Genomic DNA, 26394 nt, shown 5'->3' with positions numbered 1-26394 from the left:
AAGGATATGGAGCGTAAGATCATCATCCGAGAGTTAGGGGTGAGCAAAAAAACCGAGAAACCTAGAACACCGAGAAAAAAATAACCAAAAAAACCGAACCGAAAAAAACCGTTTAAATTGATTATTTTTTTTGTAAAAATTTTCGGTCCGATTCAGTTTCGGTTTCTGAAACCTGAAACCGGCAAAACCCCAATAGAACCGAACCAGTTTGGTTTAAGGAGTACTATAAATACAAGGAAAAAAACACATTCTAAAAATAATTAACCTTAGACACTCTCCAGCGACTCCTTGCAGCCGTTCCCTCAATCCTCACGGTCACACCTCACACAATTCACACTTTCACTCACTCTGCATCAAAACCAAGTTAATCCATCTTCAATTCTTCATCCATATCCCTCTCCGGCTCTCCCACACTATCTTCATCTTCAAAACTAACAACCTAGCCAATTAGCCACATCTATTTTCCACACGGCCACGAGTTGCATGACACACACCACCCCGGCACACCGAACCTCCAAAGTCCAAAACTAGCAAACCAGTCCCTTTCTCTTTCACACCCGACCTTGAATCGTGTCCCAACTCACACCAGGTATGATTTCTTTTTTTTATCAATCTCTATTTTTATTTTTTTAACATATGCTTTGTGATTCTGTGTATTTGTTGGTTTTTTTTTTAACACCAGAGTCCAAATCTAGCAAACTAGTCCCTCCCTCTTTCACACCCGACCTTGAATCGTGTCCCAACTCACACCAGGTATGATTTCTTTTTTTTTGTCAATCTCTGTTTTTATTTTTTTAACATATGCTTTGTGATTCTGTGCATTTGTTGGTTGATTTTTTTTTTTACACCAGAGTCCAAATCTAGCAAACCAATCCCTCCCTCTTTCATACCCGACCTTGAATCGTGTCCCAACTCACACCAGGTATGATTTTTTTTTCTGTCAATTTCTGTTTTTATTTTTTTTAACATATGTTTTGTGATTCTGTGTATTTGTTGGTTGATTTTTTTTCAACACCAGAGTTTGAGCATTCTGTGTATTATGGTTGATTTTTTCAACACAAATCTATTGTTATGTGTAGTGTGTATTCTATGATTAGCATAGGGATGATTTTTATTTGTGCATTCTATGTATTTTGTATGATTTTGTTTTTGTGTGTTCTATGTAGTGTGTAATGTGTATTTTGGGTAAAGCCCTGCATTGCCATTTATTCATTTTTGTGTAATGTGATTCTGTATCCTATATTTTGTCATTAATTTCATTCATTTTATCATTAATTACATGAATAATTCTGATTAACATAATGGATATTTAAAATTCTGTCACTAATCGTTGATTTTTTCTGATTATCATTGGAAAACTAATTAATGACTAAATATCGGATTCGTAACAGAACTAGTGGAGACTGAATTACTAGGAGATCAATATTTGATTGCTGGAAAGACTTACGCTTGATAGTGAACTTATTGTTATAAAAATCTGTTGCTATTTCCTGAAATGACTAAGAATCTGTTGCTTTTATAATATAGGATGTAAATCTGTTCCTATTGCATCTCGAAATAAACTGTTAATCAGAATTTCAAGGACAATTTGATGGTGTGAAATGTGAATTTGAGACTTAGGCTTGGTAGATGGCAGTGAACTTAGGATTGACAGATGTTTTGGCTGATATTACTTTCCTTTTTTTTTTTGTTTTTGCCTGACATTTAAGTTTCTATTAGTTTGATAGTTTCTTTCAATTTTATTACATTTAAGTCTATTATAAATTATGGGTTTTTAATATATTAGAAGCTTGATAAATTCCAACTGATATTAGAAGCTTGAAAAATGATTTTGAAACCTATGAAAACCTTGAGTCAGGTAATTGTTTTTTAGAAACTTGCACCTTTTATTTTGTAATTTATTAATTAAATTGTTTGCAATCATCTAACATGTCTAATTTTTTTTTGTAGAATTTGGTGGAAAGTTACATGTAGCATTGGATTATAATTAGTTCAGAAGTTACTTTGATGGTAAAATACTACTTTTTATTTTTACATATTCTAATTTATTTTATCATGTTATAATTTTAGATCTTGATTTCCAGGTTTTGATGTCAATGGTATTACGGAATCAAAGTGCAATGTTCTTGTCATCTTGATGTGCTTTTTGGTTGGAATGTTATGCACAATAAAGATTTATATTTTTTGCATGAAGTGTTTTATTTTTTATGACAATGTTATTTGTTGTTTTTTTTTAAGCCCTTTTAAAGGCAATGCTTTGTAGTTTAAATTTAAATATAGTGTGTGTTTTATTTAAACTTTGATGCAGGAGAGGAGTCTAAAACACAAATATTAGAAAGACTTGCAACATATTAAACACATTATTAGCACTAATAATTTAATATAAATGAATATTTAGTGACAAAAAATATTAAATATATTATAGAATTTTGTAACAAAATTAGATAATATTTACATTAATTACAAGCCCATTAGAAAACCCATTAGAAAACCCATTAGAAAGCCTAAAAAACCTAAAAAAAACCCAAGAAAACACTAATACAGGTTTTCTGGTTTTTCTGTTAAAAAAACTGAACCGAACTGAACCAGTTTTGGTCAGTTTGAACCGGTTCCGGTTCGGTTCCAGTTTGAATTTTTTAGTTTTTCAAATTTTGATTTTGGTTAGTTTTTAGATAAAAACTGAACCGGACCGAATTTGCTCACCCCTACCGAGAGTGGTTGATTGATAATGGCAATTTCATTTGCCAACGTCTTCACAGTATGCAAATAGTCGGTGATTGTTCTGTTTCCTCATTGAATTAAAGTAAGCTCCTTCTTGAGCTGCATGACTCTAGTTCTGAACTGGCTAGCATAAAGGGTGTAAAGTTTTTGCCAGGCTTGTTGAGATGTTTTTGGAGTAGCTATTAGAGGGGTGATCTTTGGCAATGTAGAGGCTAGGATGGTGTTGAGGATGAGTTTGTCTTGTCGAACCCAATGTGTTTTATTTGGGTTTGCAAAGGAACTGATATCAATTGAAGGGTAGGGAATGTCGTCGTTTACGTAATCAAGCAGGTCGTAGCCAATTAGTTGTTCTTCAAATTGAGCACGCCATTGCGGGAAGGTGGACGGAGTTAATTTTTTGTTGATTTGTGCAGTGATATTTAGAGCAATGAAAGATTTTCCAGATTCAGAGGAGGGGAATGTGTTGGGACTAAGATTTTGGCTTTGATGTGAAGATGAAGACATGATCATATTTGAATTGTTCTCGTTGGAGATTTGTGGATTTGATACCATATTGAATATTAACACTAATATGCACACACAATTAATTAACTCTTCCCTCTCGTATTATTTAGTTTACATGTTCTATATATATATATTGGTTATACACTGGTTATAGAAGTTCAATATAGGTAGGACTTTGGATGAAGCTAATAGGATAGGATTACATCAAATCATAGTTACAGTAGGATTTAATAACGGAAGTATCGGTAACAAATTCTTGGTTATACACTGGTTATAGAAGTTCAGTATAGGTAGGACTTTGGATGAAGCTAATAGGATAGGATTACATCAAATCATAGTTGCAGTAGGATTTAACAATGGAAGTATCGGTACCAAATTCTCTTGAATTTCCAGCAGTAACATTATCCATTATAATCATTGTGTTGTAACTTCTCATTTGCTATCATAGGAGATCCTACTAGTTTATATTATAACATATTGAATTTCTTAAAAAGAAATGCAACATACTTTTCTTGTAAAATAAAAATTTTCCCTGGAGATTGCTTCACTTGAATACCAAGAAAATATCTTATCAATCCAAGATCTGACATTTTGAATTCTTTCATCACAGCATTTTTGAATTTTGCAACCATATCTTTATTTGTTTTTGTATTTATTATATCATCAATATAGAGACAACTTATTGGAATGTCTTCTCCCTTTTTCCTCACATAGAGTGATGGTTCAGATTGACTTCTTTCAAATCCATTTTGATGAAAATACATATCAATTTTGTTGTTCCATGCTCTTAATGTCTGTTTTAATCCATAAGGAGCTTTATAAAGTCTGTAAACTTTTTCTTCTTTTCCTTTTAATTTATATCTTGGGGGTTGCTCAACATAGACTTCTTCCTGCAATTCTCCATTAAGAAATGTTGACTTAACATCAAGTTGAAAAACATGCAATTGAAGTTTTACAGATAAGGCAAGAACTGTTCTAATAGTTTCCATTTTGAGAAGAAGAATTGGAAACATCAGACTGCTTTAGAGCTTCAAGTTACTCTAGTGTTGTTGATTTTAGATTGACTGTATTTTCCCATTTCCAAGTTGCATATTCATAAAAAATAACATGTAGAAAGAAGTAATTGATCCTTTTTAGGATTGAAGAGTCGAAAGCCTTTTGATTCATCATTATAGCCAATGAAGATAAGTTTCTCCTTTTTTCATCAAACTTGTCTCTGTTTTGAGAAGGAATAAGAGCATATAACTGATCTCAGGCTTTTGTTTATGTCATGATTCAAATGGAGTTTGATTTCAGACTTTCTTTATTAGAGATCTATTAAGAATGTAAGTTGCAATATTGATAGTTTTAGCCTAAAACTTATTAGGAAGTCCTTTCCCTTTTAACATGCTTCTTGTCATTTCTTTAATAGTTTTATTCTTCCTTTCTACAACTCTATTCTGCTGAAGAGTATGTTGGACAGTAAGTTGTCTTTGAACACCATTCTCTTTGCAATAATCAAGAATAGGCTTGTAAATAAATTCTCATCCACAATATGTCCTTAGAGTCTTCATCTAGCACTAATTTTGTTTTTCTACAAGAGCTTTGAATTACAGAAAAATAAAGAATGCTTCTGATTTTTTATCAAAAAAATAAATTCATATCATTCTAGAATAGTTATCAACAAATAGTAAGAAATATCTCTTGTTACTTATAGATGGAGTTCGAGTAGGGCCATAAATATGTGCATGGACTAATTAAAGAGGTGCATTGGCTCTCCAAGCTGTCTTTAAAATGGAAGACCAAAAACCACATTCTTATGCTTTTAAAATTTGGAAGCCATTGTAATTCAGATGCCCATATCTTAAATGCCAAAGATGAGATTGATTAACATGTTCACTTCTGAAAGCAACATTATGGAGTGATTTCATGTTCAAAGAAAAAATATTATTAGAATTCATCTTGACAATAACTATTCTCTTATTTATTTTCTTATTATAAATCTCACATTATTCTTCATAAAAAATCAGCTTATAACCTTTTCTCATCATTTATCCTACACTCAACGGATTTTGAAAATACATCATAAATAAATTTTTTATTATCTTCATTGGAGTGGATTGCAACATCACCTCTTCTTTTGATTTCCACCCTCTTATTATCACCAAGTTCAATATGAGAAAAATAAGCTTCATAAAGAGTTTCAAAGTTTGAGCAATCACTAGTGATACGATGACTATAGCTACTATCAAGATACCAGTCTTCTTTTCTTTTGTGTTCTACATTCATGCAGGAATAGAACAACTAATCTTCTTCCTTTGAAAAGTTTGTTGCATTGTTCTCTTTATCGCCATTTGCCTATTCTTAGTGCTAATAGTTTCTATCAGAATGTGAGGAATTTTTTCATCTAGTACATTTGAAGAAACAATCTCGACTTTTATGACCAATTCTTTTACAAATAAAGCAATATGAATTGATGTTTCCTCTTAGCAGAAAGAGTGTTCTTCCTCTTCCTCTGCTTCTATCTCTGCCTCTACTACGATTTTGACTCTCACTTGCTCTTCCGCATGTTTTTTTTCTGAAAAATAATCTTCCTCCTCTCTAATCTTGATGAAATCTTGTTGCTTTTCTATCAGAAAAATTTGCTTTGATCCGAAATGCCTACTTCATTGGTTATTTGCTATACTGGTTTACTCTTTCTTCATGTACTTCAAGAAATCCTATCAATTCATAAATTGTAAGCCTTGATAGATCTTTTGTTTTTTCAATAACAACAACTATATGCTCAATTTTTTATGGGAAACTTCTAAGAGTCTTCTCTATAACTTTTTTATCAGAAAAATTGTCTTCATAACTTTATATTTGATTGATGATTTTAATGGTTTTTGAAGAGAAATCTTTAACAAACTCATTATCCTTCATTGTAAGATTTTTAAATTCTCTTCATAGATTTTACAGCCAAATGGAGATAGCTTTTTGATAACCCTGGAATTTATTTTTCAAAATCTCTCATGCTTCTCTTGCCTTCTTAATAGAGGAAATTCTAGGATAAATTGATTTGCTTACTCCCTGCTGAATTATTCTTAAGGCAGATGCATTTCTTTGCATATTCTGCTTATATTCTTTTGTATTTTTTTCTGTCCAGGATGAAGAAGATCATGTCTAGGGTGGTTCTTCAAACCCCTGTTCAACTAATGTCCAAAATAGTCTCCCTGTGAGAACTCCATTATTCACAATGCTCTCCATCAAAGATAGGAATCTATGTTGTTGTATAGGAGAAAGTAGAGTTACTTGATGAAGAAGCCATAAGAATAAACTAGCTCTGATACCAAATCCGTTGGAAACAGATTGCAAAAACAGAAATGAAGAAGATTTGTATAAGATATAATTGGTAGAGCTGCAGCTAAATACCAAAAATATTTTTTATTTTTCTTCTTTTAATTCTTCAATATAAAAATAGAATGGAAAAGGACTTTATATAACAAGAACTAATTTAATAAAATCTAGGAATACATAAACTTCCTCAATCTTAATCAAGAGAACTTTGACTCATTAAAACTAACAATTAATGAAATTGAAAATTACAAATTACACTTTAACAACTTCACCCATTGTATTCCCAATACTACATCTAAGCCTATTAACAACAAAGAGTTTAATGTTAGGGAGAACGGAATACCTTGAAGCAGTACAAGCACATGTTCATCCATGGACTCGGTTGCCCAACCTTTCAAACTCCTTCTGATAGTCCCGCAGAGAACCCAAGTACTGTCTCTCCCGTTAGAGCGCTTTGTCAAAGTCCTCACATTCTGTAGGTCCAAAGCGAGCCCATAACTCTTCCTTCAAAGATTGTCAAGTCACCGTTCTGCCTTCTTCCTGATAAGCTCGTCGTAGCCACTGCCACCACTGGTTGGCCTCCCCTTCCAGGTGGAATGAAGCTAAAGACACCTTCTTCTTCTTTTAGCAGTCCCTTGAAATTCAAAGCATTGCTCCACGCGGTTGAACCACTCAGTAGGGTCATCACCAGAGTATTTAGAAAACTTTAGTTTCGCCATTTTGGATGAGAATATTTGTCGACTTCCCTCTGTCTCTTCCTGATTTCCCTCCCTGTTGATGTAGGAGTACATCTCGGTTCTAGTTGTTGTGACTGGATCCTTCTTTGTTAGGGAGAAAAGCTTCTGGTAGTTTGTGAATGGTTTCTTCCGGCTGTTACAGCTTGTCTGCTACACCCAGCTCTACGTTGCATGGAGCTTGGGCTTCCGTACTCTACATGAACATCGTGGCTCGTTATCATCCTGTTCTCGCTGAACAACCTTGTAGAAATCAATCGAAGAAAATGGCATTTACCATACCCAAACAAAGCGTATCTTTTTTGAATAATGTAAGATGATGAGTAATTGGAGCAATCTGCTGAAATAGAACCTGTCTAGAGGACTAAAACATGTTGTGTTCTTGAAACTAAAAGGCATCTTGAAAAAACCCATTGTTTCCTCAATTTTTTTCCAAGAAAAAAAAATCTTCAATCGACTTGGTACTTCTTGATTTTATGGTTATACAAGTAAGAAATACACTAAGCAAAACGCAGGAGTGATTTTATTGTGGCGCTGGCTAGCACAAGCCATTAATCAACTAAAAATGATCAAAACAAGAACCACCACAGCCAGAAAAGCAGTTCTCACTACCATGATTCTCAAAACAGAAAGAAGGATAAAAACAGTACAATGTTGAAGAACGATTTGCAAACCAGAAACAGTTAGCCATATTTTTAACGAAATGCAAACTGGCAGGCAGCAGAAACTATGATATATATAAAAAAGCAAACATAATAATATTACTAATCAGTAATCATAACAATAATAGTAATTGACTTAACATTTCCTTCTCCTAATAATTACTACAAATCAAATACTGGGATTTTCCTCTAATCACCACTGGTAACTAAGATCCGCCACCGATGTGCATTACTTCTCATGGGCCCTTGAATTGGAAGAACTTCCAGCCTTCAAATCTTTCCTCTTCATAGGCGTCGAATTTTTCAGCTTCTTGAACCCTTCTGGTGTCTTCACCTGGCTCAATCTCTTCATTTTTCCAGCCTTCACTTCCTTTTTACCCTTCTTGAGAACCTCAGGTGTCTTAACCTGACTAAGCCTCTTGGTCTGGACACCTTTCTCTGATATCTTCTTGGCAGCCTTCTTTTCCGAGGTGGTCAAGGCCCTCTTGGAAACACCCTTGTTTTTCTGGGTCCCTTTGATATCCAGCTCCAGCTTCTCGGTTGAAGAGATCTTGTACGAATTCTTGCATTTTACAAGCCTTTCAGATGTCACAAACTTCTTCAACTGGACAGACAGAACTTTCTTAAAGCTTGAAGGCAGAGAAGACTTCTTGTACTTTTCCTCAATGAACCTTGCAATCGCAGGTTGGCTCGATCCTTTCCTGTCCTTCAGTGTTGTTATTGCTTCAGTTATCATCTGCATTTGCAAAACAACAGAACCATAAGTTAAAAACTAAGAAAAAAAACAAGAGAGAAACGAAATCTCACAGACAGAACAGAGGACCTCGAAATATGGAGGGAGGGCAGAGGGGGGTTTGCTTGTTGTGGTGTTCTTTTTCGGAACGGAGGCAGTTGGTTTCGCCATGTCTGATGAGAGGGAAAGTGGGGGAGAAATTAAGAAGAAGGATTATATGGGCAAAAGAATCGTGGGTTATCCACAAAAACGGATATGGTTGATGGGGTCGTGTGATCGTGGATCCAGGCCGAAGTACACTGTGTAATTTCCTTGCTGTTGTCCAAAAAGGCACGATGGCACCTTTTTTTCAAGATTTCAAATTCGACCCTCTGATTGCTTGCTGGTTGTAATAATTCTTGCCATGCGGAAAATAATTTATTCATTTTTTATTCATAAGATAACAAGGACCCAATCAATTAATCAATCCAAGTTCAAACTTGAATTTGTTTTTACCCTATATAAGAAGGAACATATCGTGTAGTTTGAGTTGCCACCGCTACCCTTTCCAATGGTGTTTTGTATTTTTATCATGGTTTTGGATATGCGAGGGATGCCGTATCGAACAAAGTAAATGATGGATATCACTAGAATACAAGTGAGGGGTATTGTTACTAAACTAGATTGGTGTCTCGTGAATCTTTTTAATATAAAAAAAGGATGTTAAGATGACATTGATGTTTAAAATAAAAATTAAGAAAAATTTGAGATTTCAGTCATTGATTTTGGTTTAATAAGTTGAATTAATTTAATAATATAATTAAAAAAATAATGACAGTAAATAAACTAAACTAGACAATAATTTAAGGTAAAAAATAAATGTTTGACGATATTATAAAAAAATAACCTTTCATTATTCTTAAAAGGTCTTCATGTTCTTATTTGTTAATAAAAAAAATTTCAAACAGAATAAGATAACCTCATAGAAAAAACAATGAAGTTCAATTCCTAGCAAATCAAAAATTAAAAATAAAATCAATTTAAAAAAGAATAAAAACCGACCTGAGTCCACTCAAGTCAGCATGCCAAATCAGCAACCTAATCATAAGACCATGATAACTCAAGTAAAAAGCAAATTAAAAAAAACTGTGAAGCACAATTCTCAAACCAACATAATGTTGAAGAGCGAATATGAAAAAAAAAATCTTTTAAAAAAACAACGAAAAAAAGACTCGAGACCAAAATAACTCAAATAAAGAAAAGTGAAAAAAATCACGAAGTTCAATCCTCAACCAATCAAATATTGAATGATAAAATAAAAAAAACATTTAGAAAAAAGACCTAAGAAACCAAATTCAACTTGGACTAATCTTTCAAACTCGTGACTCAAGTTATAAGCTCGGAATTACCTCATAGAGGAAAAACTTGAGATATATCTCAAAGCAAAATTGTCAATCAACTAAATGATAAGGGATAAAATTAAAAAAAAATCAATAAAAAAATGATGTAAAATAAAACAAATAGCAATTAAAAAATTAAGGATTAAATTTGACATAAAAATATAATGAAACCAAATGTTAAGGAATAAAATTGAAAAAACAATCATTCAAAACAAAAGTCAATCAAAAGAACAAGCACCAAACTTGATACAAAAAAATAACAAAACACCTTTTGATTTTATCTGCCTAGTACAAATCTCAACAAGAGAAGAGAGAAATGGAGAGGGGAAGAAAGAAAATGTTGTCGGAGTCTCACTACATACACATTTTGGACCATCAAAATGAGCTCGGTGTGCCACTTTCAACTCAATCACAAATGGGGATGTTACGATAACAAACAAAGATGCTAGAGCATAACGATTTTGACACGTATGCGCTAACAAAATTGTTTCGTCTATCCTTTTTAGTCTCCAAAATTATTCTAGCATCAAATTGAATCCCTTAAACCTTATTTGTTTTAGATTAATAAAATTAAAATTTATTTTGCAAAGTCGGGTATCAAATGCTTGTCTGAAGATTTTTCATCACATCATAGGATTCCGATACATTGAAAAACTAAAAATCAAGGAACAAAAAAAAAGGTTGAATCTCTTACATGCTCGTGATGTTTAGAAGAAAATGGGGGTCAAAACTTGTCTAGTATTCATATTCAATTCTCATTGCTTTAATTTAAATTAATTTTTTCAAATCAAGCATAAAAGGAGAGTCGATTTTCTTTCTTGACACCATTAATAGCCAATACCAAGCTAAACAAAACAAATAATCAAACCAATCCCAAATTAATCTAATGCTGAATGATCTAACCACAAAAAAAAAGCCATAAAAAGAAAGGACTAAGAAAAACAAGATGAAACATTATTCAAATTCACAGTATTTCCTCTCATACATCTCTTAGCTCTTTTAATTTTCTTTCATGTAAAATATTACCATTGGTTAAAAGTGTTAGGCCAACAAAGTACTCAAAAAAGAAAAAGATGAAACATTGTTCAAATCCATAGCATTTCCTCTCATACATCACTAAGTTCTTTTAAAAAAACAATTATGTAAAATATTACGATTACCTAAAAGCGTGGCACCAACTTTGCATAAAACATTTGCACTTGTAGAGAGAATATATCAATAAAAAAAACATAGAAAAAATATATGTGTTCGTGGTGTGTGACACAACATTTTTTAATTTTAGGGACTGAAAAAAAAATAAATGTCGGGAGTCATCAATTATTTGATATATTATGATATATTATTTTTTTTATTTTGTTAAAATTTGTGTACCGTCACAAAAATATATATATATATTAAGAGACATCAATTATTTACTGTGCACCAAGACACAATTTACTATGGATTCGAATAGTAAAAATATCATTTTTTCATTGTTTAATAAACTCAAGTAACATGGTTTTAGATGTACAAAGGTATTTTCAATGGGATTTATTTATCATTATTATATTAATTAGGGTTAAATAAGTTCTTTTGCATTTTAAATGAACAATATAATAACTTTCATACCCTTGGAAGTTAAAAAATTAAAGCTTGGTATAGGGGTTTTTTGGTATTTTTAACCTTCAAATACAGAGTTAAAGACCATATTACCTTTACATCTCTAAAAAAAAAAAATTGACAGTTAGGGTCAATTGGGTTTTTGAACATATATGAAAATCATTAAAAATAAAAAAAATTCTTGTTGTGTGCTAGGAGACGTCTGCGCTATTTGGACGGCCCGTGCGGCGCCTCCCAGTGTTCAAATGTCACCTTTCGCCATTGGAAGTAGCGTGTTATCCTTTACACGGTGATATGATATGTGTAAACGACGAAGGTGTGGTTGATTGCCGGTGAATTTTTTTTTTCCTCCCTCTTTTATCTCTCCACATCGTGTTGAGCCCTCTAAAATCAAATATGTCCTCCCTAGACATTTTGTTTCATTTAATTTTTTTTATCCAATTTTTTTATCTAATTTAGTCCTTGATTATTTTCTTTGCTTTAAGTTTTATATCAAGATTAGTCTTATGACTCGAGTAATTGATTTCAAAGATTATCTCGATTTAACATTAGTATTGTTTGAGGTTATTTTTATTTTTTTTCAACTTCATCATTGGATATTAGGCCTTGAGCTTCATTATTTGTTTCACTTTTTTTTTGTAGGGTTATTTTAATCTCATATCCCTGATTGCGAGATATTGGAGTTAACTTGAGTTTACTCGAGTTTTTTTTTTTTTTGCGTTTTTTTTTTTGAAATTGATTATTATTTTTTATTTTATCCTTTGACATTAAGTTATTGACCTTGAAGATATGTTTTTCCTTATTTTTTATGGGGATATCTTAGGTTGCTAGTTGGTAAAGTTAACTTAGGTTAACTCGGGTTTGTTTTGACTTTTTTTTTTCAAATTTAACTTTGATCTTTTTTTTTCTAGATTTTTTTTTAAAAAATATTTTTTATCCCGATCTCATATTGCGAGTCACGAGTTAGTCAAGTTACCCCGGGGTGACTCAAGTTTTTTTTACATCATTAATTTTTTTTTCAATTATATTCTTTGACATTAGGTTATTAGGCCTTGAGATTTGTGAATTTTTTTTTTTGCTTTCTTTTATGTGTGGTTATCACGAATCACGAGTTCGTCGGGCTAATCTAGGTTTACTTGGTTTCTTTTTTTGACCTTTTTTTTATATATATAACTTCAATCCTTTTTCTAGTTTTTTTTTTAACAATTTATTTTTCTATCACGATCTTATGACACGGATCACTAGTTAGCTAAGTTAACCCGAGTTTTTTCTCTAGTGTTTTTTTTAATTTATTCCTTTGACATTAAGATACTATTTGTTATTGCGGCAAGACCGCACTTTTGAAGAAAATTGATTTTTTAAAATTATTTTTTAATGTTTATAAAATTTTTTTTAAAAAAAAACATTATTTTAATGTATTAAAAAAATTTAAAAAAAAAACATTATCTTCATACACATTACCTAAATTATCAAATTATCGCGTGTGATTTAAAAAGAAAAAAAATTCCCCGGGCGTCACATTTGTTTTTACTTTAAAAAGGTATGATACGCCGCGGGCCACACCTATCTAGTAACAGTACCTATGCGATCTTGTTGCGGTTACTTGCAGCTGGTCCGAAAGTGTTGACGTGGCAATAGCATGTCGTGCCTTGCTGTATATTACGTGTCATTTTTTAAGTTACCTTTTCTTTGTATGTCCATTGTGGGAGAGGCACCTGGAAGCATGCAGAAACTTCCTTCCTGCTTCTGCCACTTTAAGGAAATAGGACATCATCCTGTCCGTCCGGTTTAGGCGTCCAATCATAATTTTCTTAACAAATAATACGGTAAAAAATCTATTTAAAAAAGCGCAGTTAAAAATTTATTTAAAATAATAATACAGTTTGAAGAGTTGTCACATCCAATTTCTTAAGGGAAAAAAAATGGTGAGTGCAATTTTATTATTTTTTAAAATCTATTTTAAATTTTGAATTTAAGAAATAAATATTTAACTGTGCTTCTATTTTTAAATATAATATTTATTTATTTTTAAAAAATAATATTTAAAAAATAAATAAATAAATATTGATCTTAATAGTTAGTACCTGGCCAGCAGGAAATCTTTATTCCTAATCATTTGGGCATTGGCAGACATGTTGTAATTTGGCAGCCATGAAAGATTGTCTGCCTACACAGGAACTTGGATTTAACAGCCACCACAACACGAATCTGATGTGAAGAGAAATCATTGTTTGTATTCATGTAAGTGCTTGATATTTTGCAATTTTACACTCAGCAATTCCCCACCTCCATCAGAAAATATTGAATTTTGATGGGGTTAAAGCTTACAAGCAATTGGAAAGCTACTATGGATAAAAATGCTTTCCTTCATCTTTCTTGTACCAAGCACAGACCGACCCACAAGATAAAGCCATCAAGAGTATGGCAGCCTGTTCTTCCTCTCCCAGTTTTCTCTTCCAATCTTCCTGAAACATCCCATCTCTTTTAAACCCCATCAAATCAAGAGTCAATGAAACTCCTAGCTTGCTACTATTGCTACCCTTAGCCATCTTCTCTCTGCTGCGCTCCGGTCCTCCTTTGTCCAAGCCAAGAAGAGCCCTCCTCTTCTTCCTCTGTCTGATCCCACACGCATTGCACAGTGTCTGCAAACAAGATTGGATATCATTAATAAAGCTAGTCAGAATCACAATATAGAAACTTAGTACTTGATAAAGAAGATGATTATTGCAAAATGAATAATCATACACACACCCTGGGACCAGCTGGGCCACCTCGCCAACATGGGGTTCTTGTTGTTTGGCAATCTGTGCATCTTCTTTTGATCTCATTACACTTGCTTGGATGAGTATTATCCATGTCCTCTGACTCTGGTCCCTGTTTAAATAAACCGATGGCATTGAGTAAGAAGTAAACAGGGTAACAGTCATCACCAAAATTAAACAAAGAAAAAGATGAGGTATGCAAGAAGAATAAGATCACTTACTTTTGTGCGCAAATCCATGATTATTACAAAAAGGTTATGCCAGGGACTGAAGACAAGGACTTCAAAGTAAGTGAACTTGAACAGACATGAGAAAAAGATAGAAGAGAGATGGGTGTCTCAATTCAAAGAAACCTAAAGCGAGGGGAGGAACAACATTCTCATCAGGAATTGAAGGAGAGATATAAATGCAGAGAGGTGTGTTAATAGAAAAGAAGGAGAGGAAACAGAGCAATAGGAGTAGAGGTTGGTAGATAGAGTAACAGCTGCCACTTTCAAGAATCAAGGCGGCTAGTTTTGTTTTTTCTTGTTTTTTTTTTTTTTTTTTCTTTTAGGGGTTTGCAACCCTAATTCGAATCTCCCTTAATTGACGGAAATACCCATATGCGGTTCATTCTAGGAACCTAACCCACTACTCCATTTCATTTTTGTTGGAAAATTTAGGATTTAATTAATTAATGAGCTAAGAACCTTAGGTATTATCGTCATGGAAATATTTTATCACTTACTTTTATTTTGAGTTTTGGTGTTATTTATTTGTATGTATTTAAAAAAAATAATAAGTATGCATTAAATGAGTAAATCTCGTTGATAGATATCATAAATTTAATGTTCGAAATAGAAATGATTAGGTGAAGATTTTTCAGTTCCTTATATAGGGATAAAATCCTGGTTCTCATGTCAATTCTAGGATTTTTTTTTTCTCTTTTTAATTTGGTTAGAGTCGTAGTTTTTAGACTCAGCCCGATCCAAGATCCAGGTTTTGGATTTTGACTGGGTCGCCCGGGTCAATTTATTTATTTTTTAAATTAAAACGATGTCGTTCTAGTATAAAGAAACAAAAGTCAACGGGTTACAACCGGTTTTTTGATCGGGTCTTGTCGAATTTACCTGATCACACCGAGGTTTTTTTTTTTTTTTTTTCTTTTTTTCATTCTAGTTTAAATTTAGCTTTGAATTAACTGGATTCTAAATCAACCCATTTTATGCAAATGGGATCCCTTACATTGACCACACAATTTTCTTGTCGGACCCCAAGCAAGAGATTGTTCGAAATCCGAGGCGTAGGCCACACAATCTAATCTGTGTATATATATGGTAAATGGATTATGACATGTTGTTAGGATGAAAACGCCGTTGTTTAAATGATATTTCATGAAAATTAACTTATTTTTATTTAAAATTAATTTTTTTTAATATTTTAAAATTATTTTAATATACTGATATAAAAAAATAACATTCTTCAAACACCCTGAAACAGAATCAAGAGGAGAGGAGCCTTTTGTCTCTTAAGAGTTGTGAATGAGCAATGAAAAACAAATGAAGTTATGGTAAGGCTTGAGGTAGCGATTAAAAAAGAGAAAAAGATGCAAGAAGAGACAAAACCCAGCCCAAAGATTCTGGACCAGACACAGACAGCCAACCATGCCTAGGAGCTTTCTGGTCCCCAGCCACATAAAAGGAAAGGAACATCCTGTGCTGTAAGTTAAAATTGCACTAATCTAAACTCTAAACTCCAAACAGAGCTGACTAGTGACTATAAATTAATAATGCTGGTGCTTTTTGCTGATTTTCCTCCATCATGGATACCTCAATAATCTTCGGCTTTACCAATAATTACTGTATGATTGAGCCATGAGACTGAACTCCACTCGTAGCATAAAAAAAGGACCGACTTTTGAAGCATCGAGAGTTCACCACCAATGCAAAGGGTGGCAGAGAGCTGCATGTTCCTCGATAACACGGAATCATGTCTGGAACTGTTCAGAGATAAGAATTTAATAAGGCGCGTAGCAGAGACTAGCAGGATATGCAGACTCTACATGGCAGATTTTACCAGTCTAAAATACTACAATTGTGGATAGCAAGCTCATCAGGGACACGTTCTTGAGATTCAAATTCTCAGTACATCATGACTACAGGATTCAAATTGCGTGGACTGTCTTTTGGAATGCAAGAGTAAAAACACTATATAATGGCAGCAAAATAAAATCAATGGATTTCACTGCTCCAGCCTTGGGGCATTATTTATTCAACTGCTCCAGCCTTGGGGCATTATTTATTCAACTGCTCCAGCCTTGGCATTATTTACATCAAATCAATAAGTCAGACCATCTAAAGTCGAATGGAGAGAGTCTTTAGTACAAATAAAATATGTGCAATACTAGATATGCCGAGCAAATTATCAGACGCTTCTTCCATTCAGTGCTTCAACTTATCCCTCCGTCCAAGTTTAGAGCAAAGATCAGCAAGGAAAGCGAAGAGAGCACCCATTAGGCACATTGACCATGAAAATAGGAACACTGCCCAGTCCTGGAGGTTTTTCTTTGGAAAATGCCCCCTGTCTGAGATGAGCAATGCCCTATATACGGCTTCAGTTACGGCATAGGCCGTGACAGGATCAGATTCTTCTGCGAGAAATCCATATTCTGTGAGGCAAACAATGTCATACACCCCGTTTGTCTCTGATATTCCTAGACGCTCGCATAATCTGATCCTGATGTCGATCCGCTGTTCGGTTGTCAACAAGTCACCATGTGTCAGGATCAACATAGGATTCTCATCTGTGAGCAAAATGGAGCCAACACAAAAAGTTCAGGATTTACTATGAATGTACAGTGTACGCACAACCAAATGAACCAGCCTCTGTGTCTATGGCAATGCTTTATTCATTGCAGCATAGTTATGTTAAACATGCATGATTAAAAAAATACTCAAACAAGGGTAGGATCAGAAAAATAAACGCAATAAAGCTCTGATGCAAGCAGGCAAGAACAAGGAAAACTGCAGAATGAATTGGAACTCTTCTGAGTCAAGACTCGGGGGGGAAATGATTGAAATATCTTGACTATCGACACCATCTGGAAAAGATTTTTGCATATTCAAATAAGTAATGAATGGAATGGTATTCAACATCTGTCAGTCTACTAATGGTGACTAGTTGTACTCGAATACAAGGGAAAAAACAAAATTCTCTTTCTATTGTGATGTATTATCGAGAGATTCGTCAAGAGACTCAAGATCCCCGTCAGCTGCAGGAGTCAAAGTTTAGAGCCCATAAATAACCACAATATCTTTAGCAAGTCCAGTTGCTTCAAGTATATCGAGATCTTCATCTTTTTGCATTTGCTACCCAAGAAATCTCAAGACTTTAATATTAAATTAACAAGAACACCCTTGTTTTTACTTGATAATAATATAAATATTTTAGGTAACTAGTCTACGTACTATATATTTGTCAAGAAACCAATTTAAACACTTTTATATATTTCGATAACTTTAATCAATTTTATGACGTTAAATTTATTATTTGATTCATTTCAATATTTCAGTTTTAAACTTAGATAATACTTGTGTTGATATTAAAAATCCAATATTAATAATTTTTATTTTTAATCAAATACAAGAATCAAATTCCATCAAAACATCTAATCATTCCTGCAACAAACACCCTCTGGAAGATGAAATTGATGGTAAAGAGTAAGGCTTACTGCAATTTCTCAAAGCAGGGGAGTGGAAGAGCTCTATAGTGGCCTCTAATGGCTTGGAATCACTAGCTTTTAAAGCTTTATAAACCTCTGCTATGTTAACCACCACCATTGAGAAATTCACTGTCCTTTGCACAAACTTTGAAGATGGCCTTAGACCAGCAGCTTCTGCATCATCTTCCAGCAGTACATCATCACCTGATCTCAAGCACAGCTGGTTATGGTGTACCCCATCACTCATCCAACTTGACAATTCCTCAAGAGCATCCCCGATTTTACCATAACTAAACCCTCTAGAATCGTACACACAAAACCCACCTTGCAACGATCTCATTACATTGTGCTCTTCCATGTACATGGTGGTGTATTTGGAAGCACAGCCTACATACACGAAGTCAAATTAGTTCTAATGCTACTAGAAAATGTTTCTTAGTCCACAGTTATTAACCCTTTGGAGTGTAAATGCAAACTCATGGCTGTGCCATGCTCTGCACAATAAACTTACCAGAAGAAGTTTGAGCAAAAGGTATGAGTCCAGACCGACCAAGAACACTGTACATAAGGTTGACAAGTGAGCTCTTGCCTGAGCCAGAGAAACCCACCAGGAGAATAGTGATTACTGGTGGAATGTCCATTTCTTCCTTCTTGATACCTCCTGTGGGCACCCAGAAATCACCTGAACGATACATTTGTAGCCTGTATCTGACCTCATTGAGCCCTTCATGAGAAATCAAAGCCAGTCTCTCCAACTCTCTAAGAACTCTGACCCTTGGAGTAAGGCTTGCAATGTTTGGGATGTCAGACTTAAGCCTAACACATTCATCAAACTTTGCTGCTGATCTCCACCAACAGTAACCCAGACGTGACAGTTGGTTTTCATCTTCATCATTGGAAGAGTGTTGGCTCTTCATGCCTTTGTTTCAGCTCTTGAACTTCAGCAAAAAAACGGTGGGACTGATATTTTACAAGGCATATTGAAATCGAACAATTTGATTTTACCATGAAGGCACCGTTGCGAAAGACAGATCGGAAAAACAAAGGGATAAAGATAATCTCTCACGGCCACAAGGCTTGTCCAAATGAGTACTGTTTTGGTTACGGGCTGTACACCAGTTGGATGCTGCGAAGAGGCTATTTCCAGGCTCTTTCTTTCACCTGTGGAGTAGCTCGAGAGCTAGCATCCCATATTTACCGAAATACCCACGTTTCTGCCGTTCATGAGAACCAAAAGATTTGCTAGACAGAAAGGCCCTGTCTTGGTGCAAAATGATGTGCTGACATCGCTAAAGAACAAAGGGTAGACGTTCCTTCTCTAGTCCAATCAACCAAGTCGTTTTCAGCCTATACCTTTTTGGTGCACAACTAAGCTCACGCGCTGCGGATTAGATGAATTTCGAATTAGTTTTTTCATTAACATTAAAAAGAACATATTTGAGTGCTGTTAATGTTTTTAAATAGGAAAAAAAATTAATTGAGTTAATTTGGTTTTATTTATTGACTTAATGGTTTTAAATGAAACTCAATAATATTCAATAATCGATAAAAATATAATTTGATTAAAAAAATTTACAATAATATATTTAAAAAAAATAATTAAGACAATAATATATTAAATCAACATGAATTTACTTATCAAATCCATAATTTAAGAACCATGATAACCTCATACAAAACAAATCAAAATAAATTATAAAACTTAATTTTTAAATAATCTATATTAAATGATGTAATTATAAAAAAATAATTAGAAAATAATCTAAAAACAACCTAAATCAACCTAAGTTAATTTGTCAAGCTCATAACTCATGTCATAAGATCAAGATAAACCTTATATAAAGTAAATTGAAAAATATCATGAAACGTAATTTCTAATCAAACCAATGTTGAATGATGAAATTAAAAATAAAAATCAATTAAAAAAAGATACAAAACATAACCTAAGCCAGCCCATGTTAACTCGTCAAAACCATGACCTAGATCATAAAACCGGGATAATCTCATAGAAAAAAATTGAAAAAATAACTAAAGTCAACCTAGATTAATATGTCAAACTTGTAACCTAAGTTATTAGATTATAATAACCCCATAAAAAATAAATCAAGATAAATTATAAATCTTAGTTCTCAATCAAATTATTATTGAATGATAAATTTTTTTAAAAAAACATAATAAAACAATCTAATTTTACCTATATTAACTCGCAAAACTCGTAATTCAAGTCATGAGACTAAAATAACTTCATAGAAAGCAAATCAAAACAAATCATGAAACTTAATTTTTAATTAACTAAATGTTAAATGATGAAATTAAAAAAATATATCAATTAAAAAAAATTAAAATCAATCAAGTTAATCTGTCAAGTTCATGATATAAATCATGAGACAATAATAGTCAAAGAGAAAGCAAAATGCAACAACAAATCATCCAACTCGATCTCTAGTAAATAAATAAAAAAATTCAGAATTAATCTATTAAATTTAACATACAAGTCATAACAAAAAAAAAAATTATAATAAATAATGATACTTGATTTCTAATAAATTTTAAAAGAAAAAAAAAACATGGATTAAAAAAAATATTACAATAACTGCACATGCCTGTGCCATTTTACATTATCGCGAAGATTATGTCAATAATTGAGCAGCCATGCAGACAAGGCTAGTTAAGAAAATTGTACATGCTGGGTTTGTTAAATGCACTTGTTTGCTTATGTTAAACACACATGCCTGCTAGTGTGTTAAAACCAAATGCAACCTGAGCACAGTGCGCAAGGGATATCATTTTTCTTTAGATGAAAGAAAATTATGAGAAGTATATCATAGACCTCAACAATCATGACAGCAACAGCACAGATGAGAACCGTATGTATGAGGGCATAATAAAAGTTTTACTCATGAAGCAGAAAGCAATAACAGTAAAATTTATATAAAAAATTCTTCATTTTTGTTTCACAGTCAACAAAAATCCCACCTCGAAACTGATAATTGATGCATTTTCTAGTTTCTTCTAATCGGAATGACAATTTTGAGATTCCAAACTGATATGAAACGACCTTAAAAAGAAGGAACAAATAGCATGTGTTGTAGTTTCTTCCTATCATTGCTCTAAATTATAAAACAGACGGATGATGTAAGCTGTGATGAGCAGCTCCATCCTTGTGATATGGTAAACTAGGGCATGCAAAATAATGCCCAGCAAAAGGAAAAGAAGAAAAAGAAGAAAAAAAATAAAGACTCAAAACTTTCTGTACTCTCCACCAGCAATGGCAATTCTTGGCTTCACAAACCTATTTTAAAACCTCTGTGAAAGAGAATCTCTTCGACCACATCCGAATATGAACCAGAGAAGGATCCGTTGGCATTTGACTTCCCTACCCAAAAAGAAAAAAACAACATTCATCGATTGAAACCTGGACTCTCAGCTTCATTCCACCATCAACTTAGGTCCTGCTGGCACAGAAAAGGTGACACAGTACAAATTAACCTTTGCAGCAAATTATGGTGTTAAAATATAGAAAAAGGGATGAAGGAAATAATCCAATCACTATAATAAAATTGAAGGAACAAAGAAAAATTGCAATGAAATGTAGAGTTTTAGAATAATGTTAATTTCCTCTCAATGATACTATATGATGTTTTACGAATTAGAGAGAAGCATTCAACTGCAAACATCACTCACAACTACATATATATGTTTCAAAATTTCATTCAGATATTGAAACAGATATGTAGTTTATACGTGATATAAGCGCATAAAAAGTTAAGACCTCCCCAGCATGCGTAGAAACCACACCAAATGGGAGCCCATGACAGGTAAACTGATAACCAAAATCCACATGCTTGCCCATTCCCCACCAGCTACTTGGGAAATGTCAAACCTCAATTAATGAAAAAATTATCAATAGAAATTACAAGCACAAACAAGCAATCCCTATTAAGCAGGAATTGCATAGTCTCAGGTGAAATGTCAACTGCTGCTTGTAAAGAGAAATAGCACCTCTACTTACAAACTAGGTGAGAGAAGTTGCATACCTTAACTGAAATTAAATCCGTTAGAAGGAACAGGAACTCCGGTCCCACCAAACTGAAATCCAGATTGGGAAGCATCACCAGGAGGAAATGCCTCAAGGTCATCACCATCCTCCACACAATACGTCTCCAAAATCTTCACTGCTTTCTCATATATTTCATTGTTGTCATGACTCTGAAGGTTCTCAATCTTTTCTAAACCCTCAACATCTTCAATCATTTGGGTGTACAGATTTGCATTTCCTGTGCTGCCCAAATTCTTTTCAGCTTCCCCAACCTTTAGAATGTTCTCTAGACCATCTAAGCAAACTGTGACAATTCTAGGGTCGGGACAAATCAAAAGATCACATAATGGCTTGATGCATCCCTGGTTCACCAGAAACCTACAATGCACAAATATAATTGAATCTCTTAGCTACCAATAAATCAAATTATCTAATCAGTGGAGAAGAATATCATTGAAGAGAAAATACTTACTTGATTTGTTCATGGCTTCCACCCGATGATGCATTTGAAATTGCCCAAGCAGCTTCTTTCTTGATCTCAAATTCAGCATTTTGAAGCAGTTGGACAAGAGGACCAATAATACCTGCTTCAAGTACCGCCTGTGCAGTTTGGAAATGCAATGCCCATTACGACAAATAGGTGATAAACATCTAATAGAAAGTTGAAAGGTTTTTTAGATTATCTGTAGCTGTCCTCAACATATCGTCACTTGGAAACAATTGAAGGATGTATATAAGTGTTCTATTGTAAAACAAACTGAGGGTCCATAAAACAATCATCAACACAGCCTTTCAAAGCAATCGGACCAGGGGACAAATAACACCAGCTTTAACTATGGCCTACATACATTAAGATATAAACTCAAACGGAGTCCATTTTACCAGATGGACTCGAAAATAGTATGAATAAATGGCCATGACAAACTCTGTAGACTCCCCTATCCCTCAAATATCTCAAATTTATAATAGTCAGTAGATTGGAGACGTTATCACAAAATTTAAAGGACATACTAAACAAATTTCAGCCAAACCATCGATACACTGATGACATAAGAGAATAGACAGGCTCACCTGTATCTGATTTACATTTCCAGCTGTGACGTTTGAGATTGTCCAGCATGCTTCCTTCTTGATGCTCTTCTTGTAATTATTTGTCAGTAAGTTCAAAAGGCATGGGAGAGCTTGATGGTTTATCATACACTGGGATCAGGAATATCATAAAGCATTACATCATTGACTCAGAATATAACAATTTCAAGTCATGCAAACATGACACACACACAACACATCATACCAACAAGGCATCCTGCAGATATCATCAGACAATCAATTGAAGAAAGCTGAAAACTATAAATCATATCATCTTAAGGAATTCTAAATTAAATTTTTATTGTTCCCTTTTTCTCCTCTCTATGTTTATTTGGATAAGTTGTTTTGAGTTCTCACATTTCATAGTTGCATATAGTAACAGGCAGCGGGGTGTCTTACATGTCTTTCAGCTTTTCAAATCTCTAAAATTTTATTTCTCAATAGGTTCCAATTTTTTTTCCCGATTAACATGCAAGATTATCAATTCTGCTAAGACGCAAACGTAGACTTCATCTCTACCAAAAATCATTATTTGTTCAAGCATGTTTCTTTCAGAAATAGAAACAAAAAGTCACTTCCTTAAAAATTAAGGCACATCTGCACACATCTCAAAAAGAAAGTGAGAGGTGACTTCCATCAAACCATAGAATAACCTCCTAACAAGGATTAGACTACATTGTTGGGGGAGGAAACAATTTGATGTTTTGTAAATTTGGAAATTTTTTCGAATCTCAAACCACCTTCAAGTTGGTCTCAAGACAATTGGACCTTCACATATAGGAAGTTTCACTCGAGTCAATGATATTAAATAAAAAAGACCACTTACTACTCTGTACTGATTGGAAACTGGAAGAGGGTAGTAGTGGGTAATAGACACCATAAAACCTTTAGACTCGTCTATATCAGTTTCCATCTAATGAGGCATGACAAGTATCGACTTGATAAAATATGACAAATATTGGTTTCAAAACCTGAAAACCATAAGCAACAGCTGAAACTAACCCATTACAAGCTATCATAATTGGCGCAAAACAGCATGCCAAGTTGTGTGTGATAAGTTGTGAAATTGTAAAGAAAATGTCAACTAATGTAGAATAGTAGATTATGAACCAGCAAGAAGAAAAATGCATTCCCATCTATATATTTTCAACCTGTGCATCTAAAATGAGCAATGCCGGCACATATAAGTATTTCCACTTGCTAAGATCAGTACCACTGTCAGAGGAATGTGTAGTGTGGTTTTAACATAAACAAAGCTATGCGAATTATGAACTCGTGACAAAAACCATGGAAGAGAAACCAAACAGTAAGATGAATAAACGTGGGGATGGTGAAAGGGAGAGATAATTAGGAAAATAAAGGTACAAGTATAACCAATACCTGAGTCTGCATGTCATCTCCAGTAACAATATTTCCAACTGTACGTAGAGCAGGGATGAGCACTGTCGGAGATGGATGACTGGAAACAGAAAATGTAAAGAGCATTTAAACTTTCATAAGCAAATGCCAGAAAAAAAAAAAGGTCTAAAATATATGAAGAGCGAACTAAATTTAAATCTCACAGTAAAAGCTCGACAAGTCGGGGGCAGACACCAGCCTCGATAACAGCTTGGATTTTTTCATTGGATCCATCTGAGAGATACGACAGAGCCCAGCATGCATCTGTGAGGACTTCCTCATCATTTGAATGTATGAGACGCTCTAGAGCTGGGAGGGCAGGCTTTGTCTGCTCATTGAATTTCAACAGCACATATATTAGCAACAATTATCAAAGTGGGGAATAAAGTGTCGCAACTGCATTTAAGCAGTCCATCTTAGAAGTCAAACCTGGTCGAATAAAGGTTGGGGCTTGCCCCTGCAGAAGTTTGATAATGTCCAGGTTGCATTTCTTAACAATGAATGCTTTGCTTGTTCATTGAATTGCGCAAGCAAAGGCATCAAAGCCCCATGGCCAAGGACCAGATCACGGCATTTTGGTGAGTCACCAGCAACATTTCCTAATGCCCAAACAGCCTATAATCCCACCAAAATGTAAACTTATCATTACCGAACCAATCAAGGAATAATTACGATGTCCCATTGAGACATCACTAAAATGAAAACAAAATAAATTCCATAAAAGGGTAACATCGTCTACCTGTTCCCTGACATCATCAGCTGGAGAACTTAAGAGTTTGACAAAAATTGGGATTGCCCCATGGTCAATTACAACCCTGGTGTTTTCTGATGTCCCAGAAGCGATATTCGTGAGTGCCCACGCCGCCTCAAACTATACAAGACATTAAAACAAACGTTAGTTACAATAGTAATAATGAAGCCCGATACGAAATTGAGCGACATAGAGCAAGAACAAATTCAAACCTGAAGCTGTGGAAAATCATCCCTTGCAAGAAAATCAACGAAGCGGGGGACAACCCCTGATTGTATAACTTCATTGATCGGAGGAGAGCGTTCTATCGAGAGCAGCTTTCGGAAATGAGTAGTTCCCTCAAGCTGCGAATTCTTGTCCTCTGACCAAACACCAGCAATCATTGCCGGAAGAGTATCTAACTGCAATCAGATTAGATTAGCAAAACCATCATCTCCATTCAAACATGCTGATTGCTAAATAATTGACTGATCCACCTATTATTAAATCGAGAGAGAGAGAGAGAGAGTACCGGCTTATCAGAAGCGGAAGAAATGTTAAGAGAGGAGGTGACTTCTTGTTGTTGTTGTTGTTGAAGTTGTTGGGCCTGAAGTCCCTCTCGTCGCTTCTTAAGCAAGCTTTCTTCTCTCTTACTCTTTCGGATCTCCACCATGTTGTCCTCCCTCCTCCTCCTCCCTTCATCTGCATCCACCGCCACCTTGTATCTGTTCCTCCTCACCTCCACTCTCGCGTTCGGCCTCAACGACATGGCGTTTGGATTGTACTGTACTGTAACGTGGGTGTTTGTACAGTGAGGGAAGGGAAGAAGGGAGAGTAGTAAAGAGAGGGATTTGGAGGGGATTCTCAGATTTTTGTTTGAATAGACAGGAGGCAGAAGGATGGTTCTATTATAGAGCTTTTTCAACTACCGGTGCCTGTGAAAGAGGGCTTGGATTTTGTTTTTATTAACGACACCTGCCATTTGGTTTTTTGAATTTGAAGGAGAGGGAGTTCTAACGGATCTCCGCC

General features: G+C 34.2%; 4 protein-coding genes across 5 annotated transcripts; all 4 read right to left on the bottom strand.

Annotated features, from left to right (window-relative positions):
• Positions 1-8009: 8009 nt before the first annotated feature.
• LOC133691586 (histone H1-like) lies at positions 8010-9038 on the bottom strand. The gene is made up of 2 exons (XM_062112154.1): positions 8760-9038; positions 8010-8672 (listed from the first exon to the last, which is right to left on the bottom strand). The coding sequence occupies exons 1-2, from the start codon at positions 8838-8840 to the stop codon at positions 8166-8168; spliced, it is 588 nt and encodes a 195-aa protein (XP_061968138.1). The 5' UTR covers positions 8841-9038; the 3' UTR covers positions 8010-8165.
• Positions 9039-13861: 4823 nt separating this feature from the next.
• LOC133691669 (GATA transcription factor 16-like) lies at positions 13862-14917 on the bottom strand. Its single transcript, XM_062112268.1, has 3 exons — positions 14631-14917; positions 14399-14521; positions 13862-14289 (listed from the first exon to the last, which is right to left on the bottom strand). Exons 1-3 carry the CDS (start codon positions 14646-14648, stop codon positions 13993-13995), a joined length of 438 nt encoding a protein of 145 aa, XP_061968252.1. The 5' UTR covers positions 14649-14917; the 3' UTR covers positions 13862-13992.
• Positions 14918-16603: 1686 nt separating this feature from the next.
• Positions 16604-19523, bottom strand: LOC133691550 (uncharacterized). Its single transcript, XM_062112097.1, has 3 exons — positions 18621-19523; positions 18119-18496; positions 16604-17191 (listed from the first exon to the last, which is right to left on the bottom strand). Exons 1-3 carry the CDS (start codon positions 19024-19026, stop codon positions 16830-16832), a joined length of 1146 nt encoding a protein of 381 aa, XP_061968081.1. The 5' UTR covers positions 19027-19523; the 3' UTR covers positions 16604-16829.
• A 1493-nt stretch (positions 19524-21016) lies between these two features.
• Positions 21017-26265, bottom strand: LOC133690908 (importin subunit alpha-like). 2 transcript variants are annotated; one of them, XM_062111189.1, is made up of 10 exons: positions 25898-26265; positions 25599-25787; positions 25375-25506; positions 25065-25250; positions 24800-24963; positions 24618-24696; positions 23220-23348; positions 22621-22748; positions 22147-22526; positions 21017-21564 (listed from the first exon to the last, which is right to left on the bottom strand). In XM_062111189.1, the coding sequence occupies exons 1-9, from the start codon at positions 26132-26134 to the stop codon at positions 22148-22150; spliced, it is 1623 nt and encodes a 540-aa protein (XP_061967173.1). In that variant the 5' UTR covers positions 26135-26265; the 3' UTR covers positions 21017-21564; position 22147. The 2 variants fall into 2 exon arrangements, with proteins under 2 accessions (XP_061967173.1, XP_061967172.1); XM_062111188.1 differs by having other exon boundaries at positions 21017-21561; positions 25898-26264.
• Between the last annotated feature and the right edge of the window lie 129 nt (positions 26266-26394).

This window comes from Populus nigra, chromosome 4 (genome assembly GCF_951802175.1).
Source record: "Populus nigra chromosome 4, ddPopNigr1.1, whole genome shotgun sequence".
NCBI lineage: Eukaryota > Viridiplantae > Streptophyta > Magnoliopsida > Malpighiales > Salicaceae > Populus > Populus nigra.
Note: the sequence above shows the minus strand (reverse complement) of the source record. Positions and strands in the feature narration are given on the sequence as shown.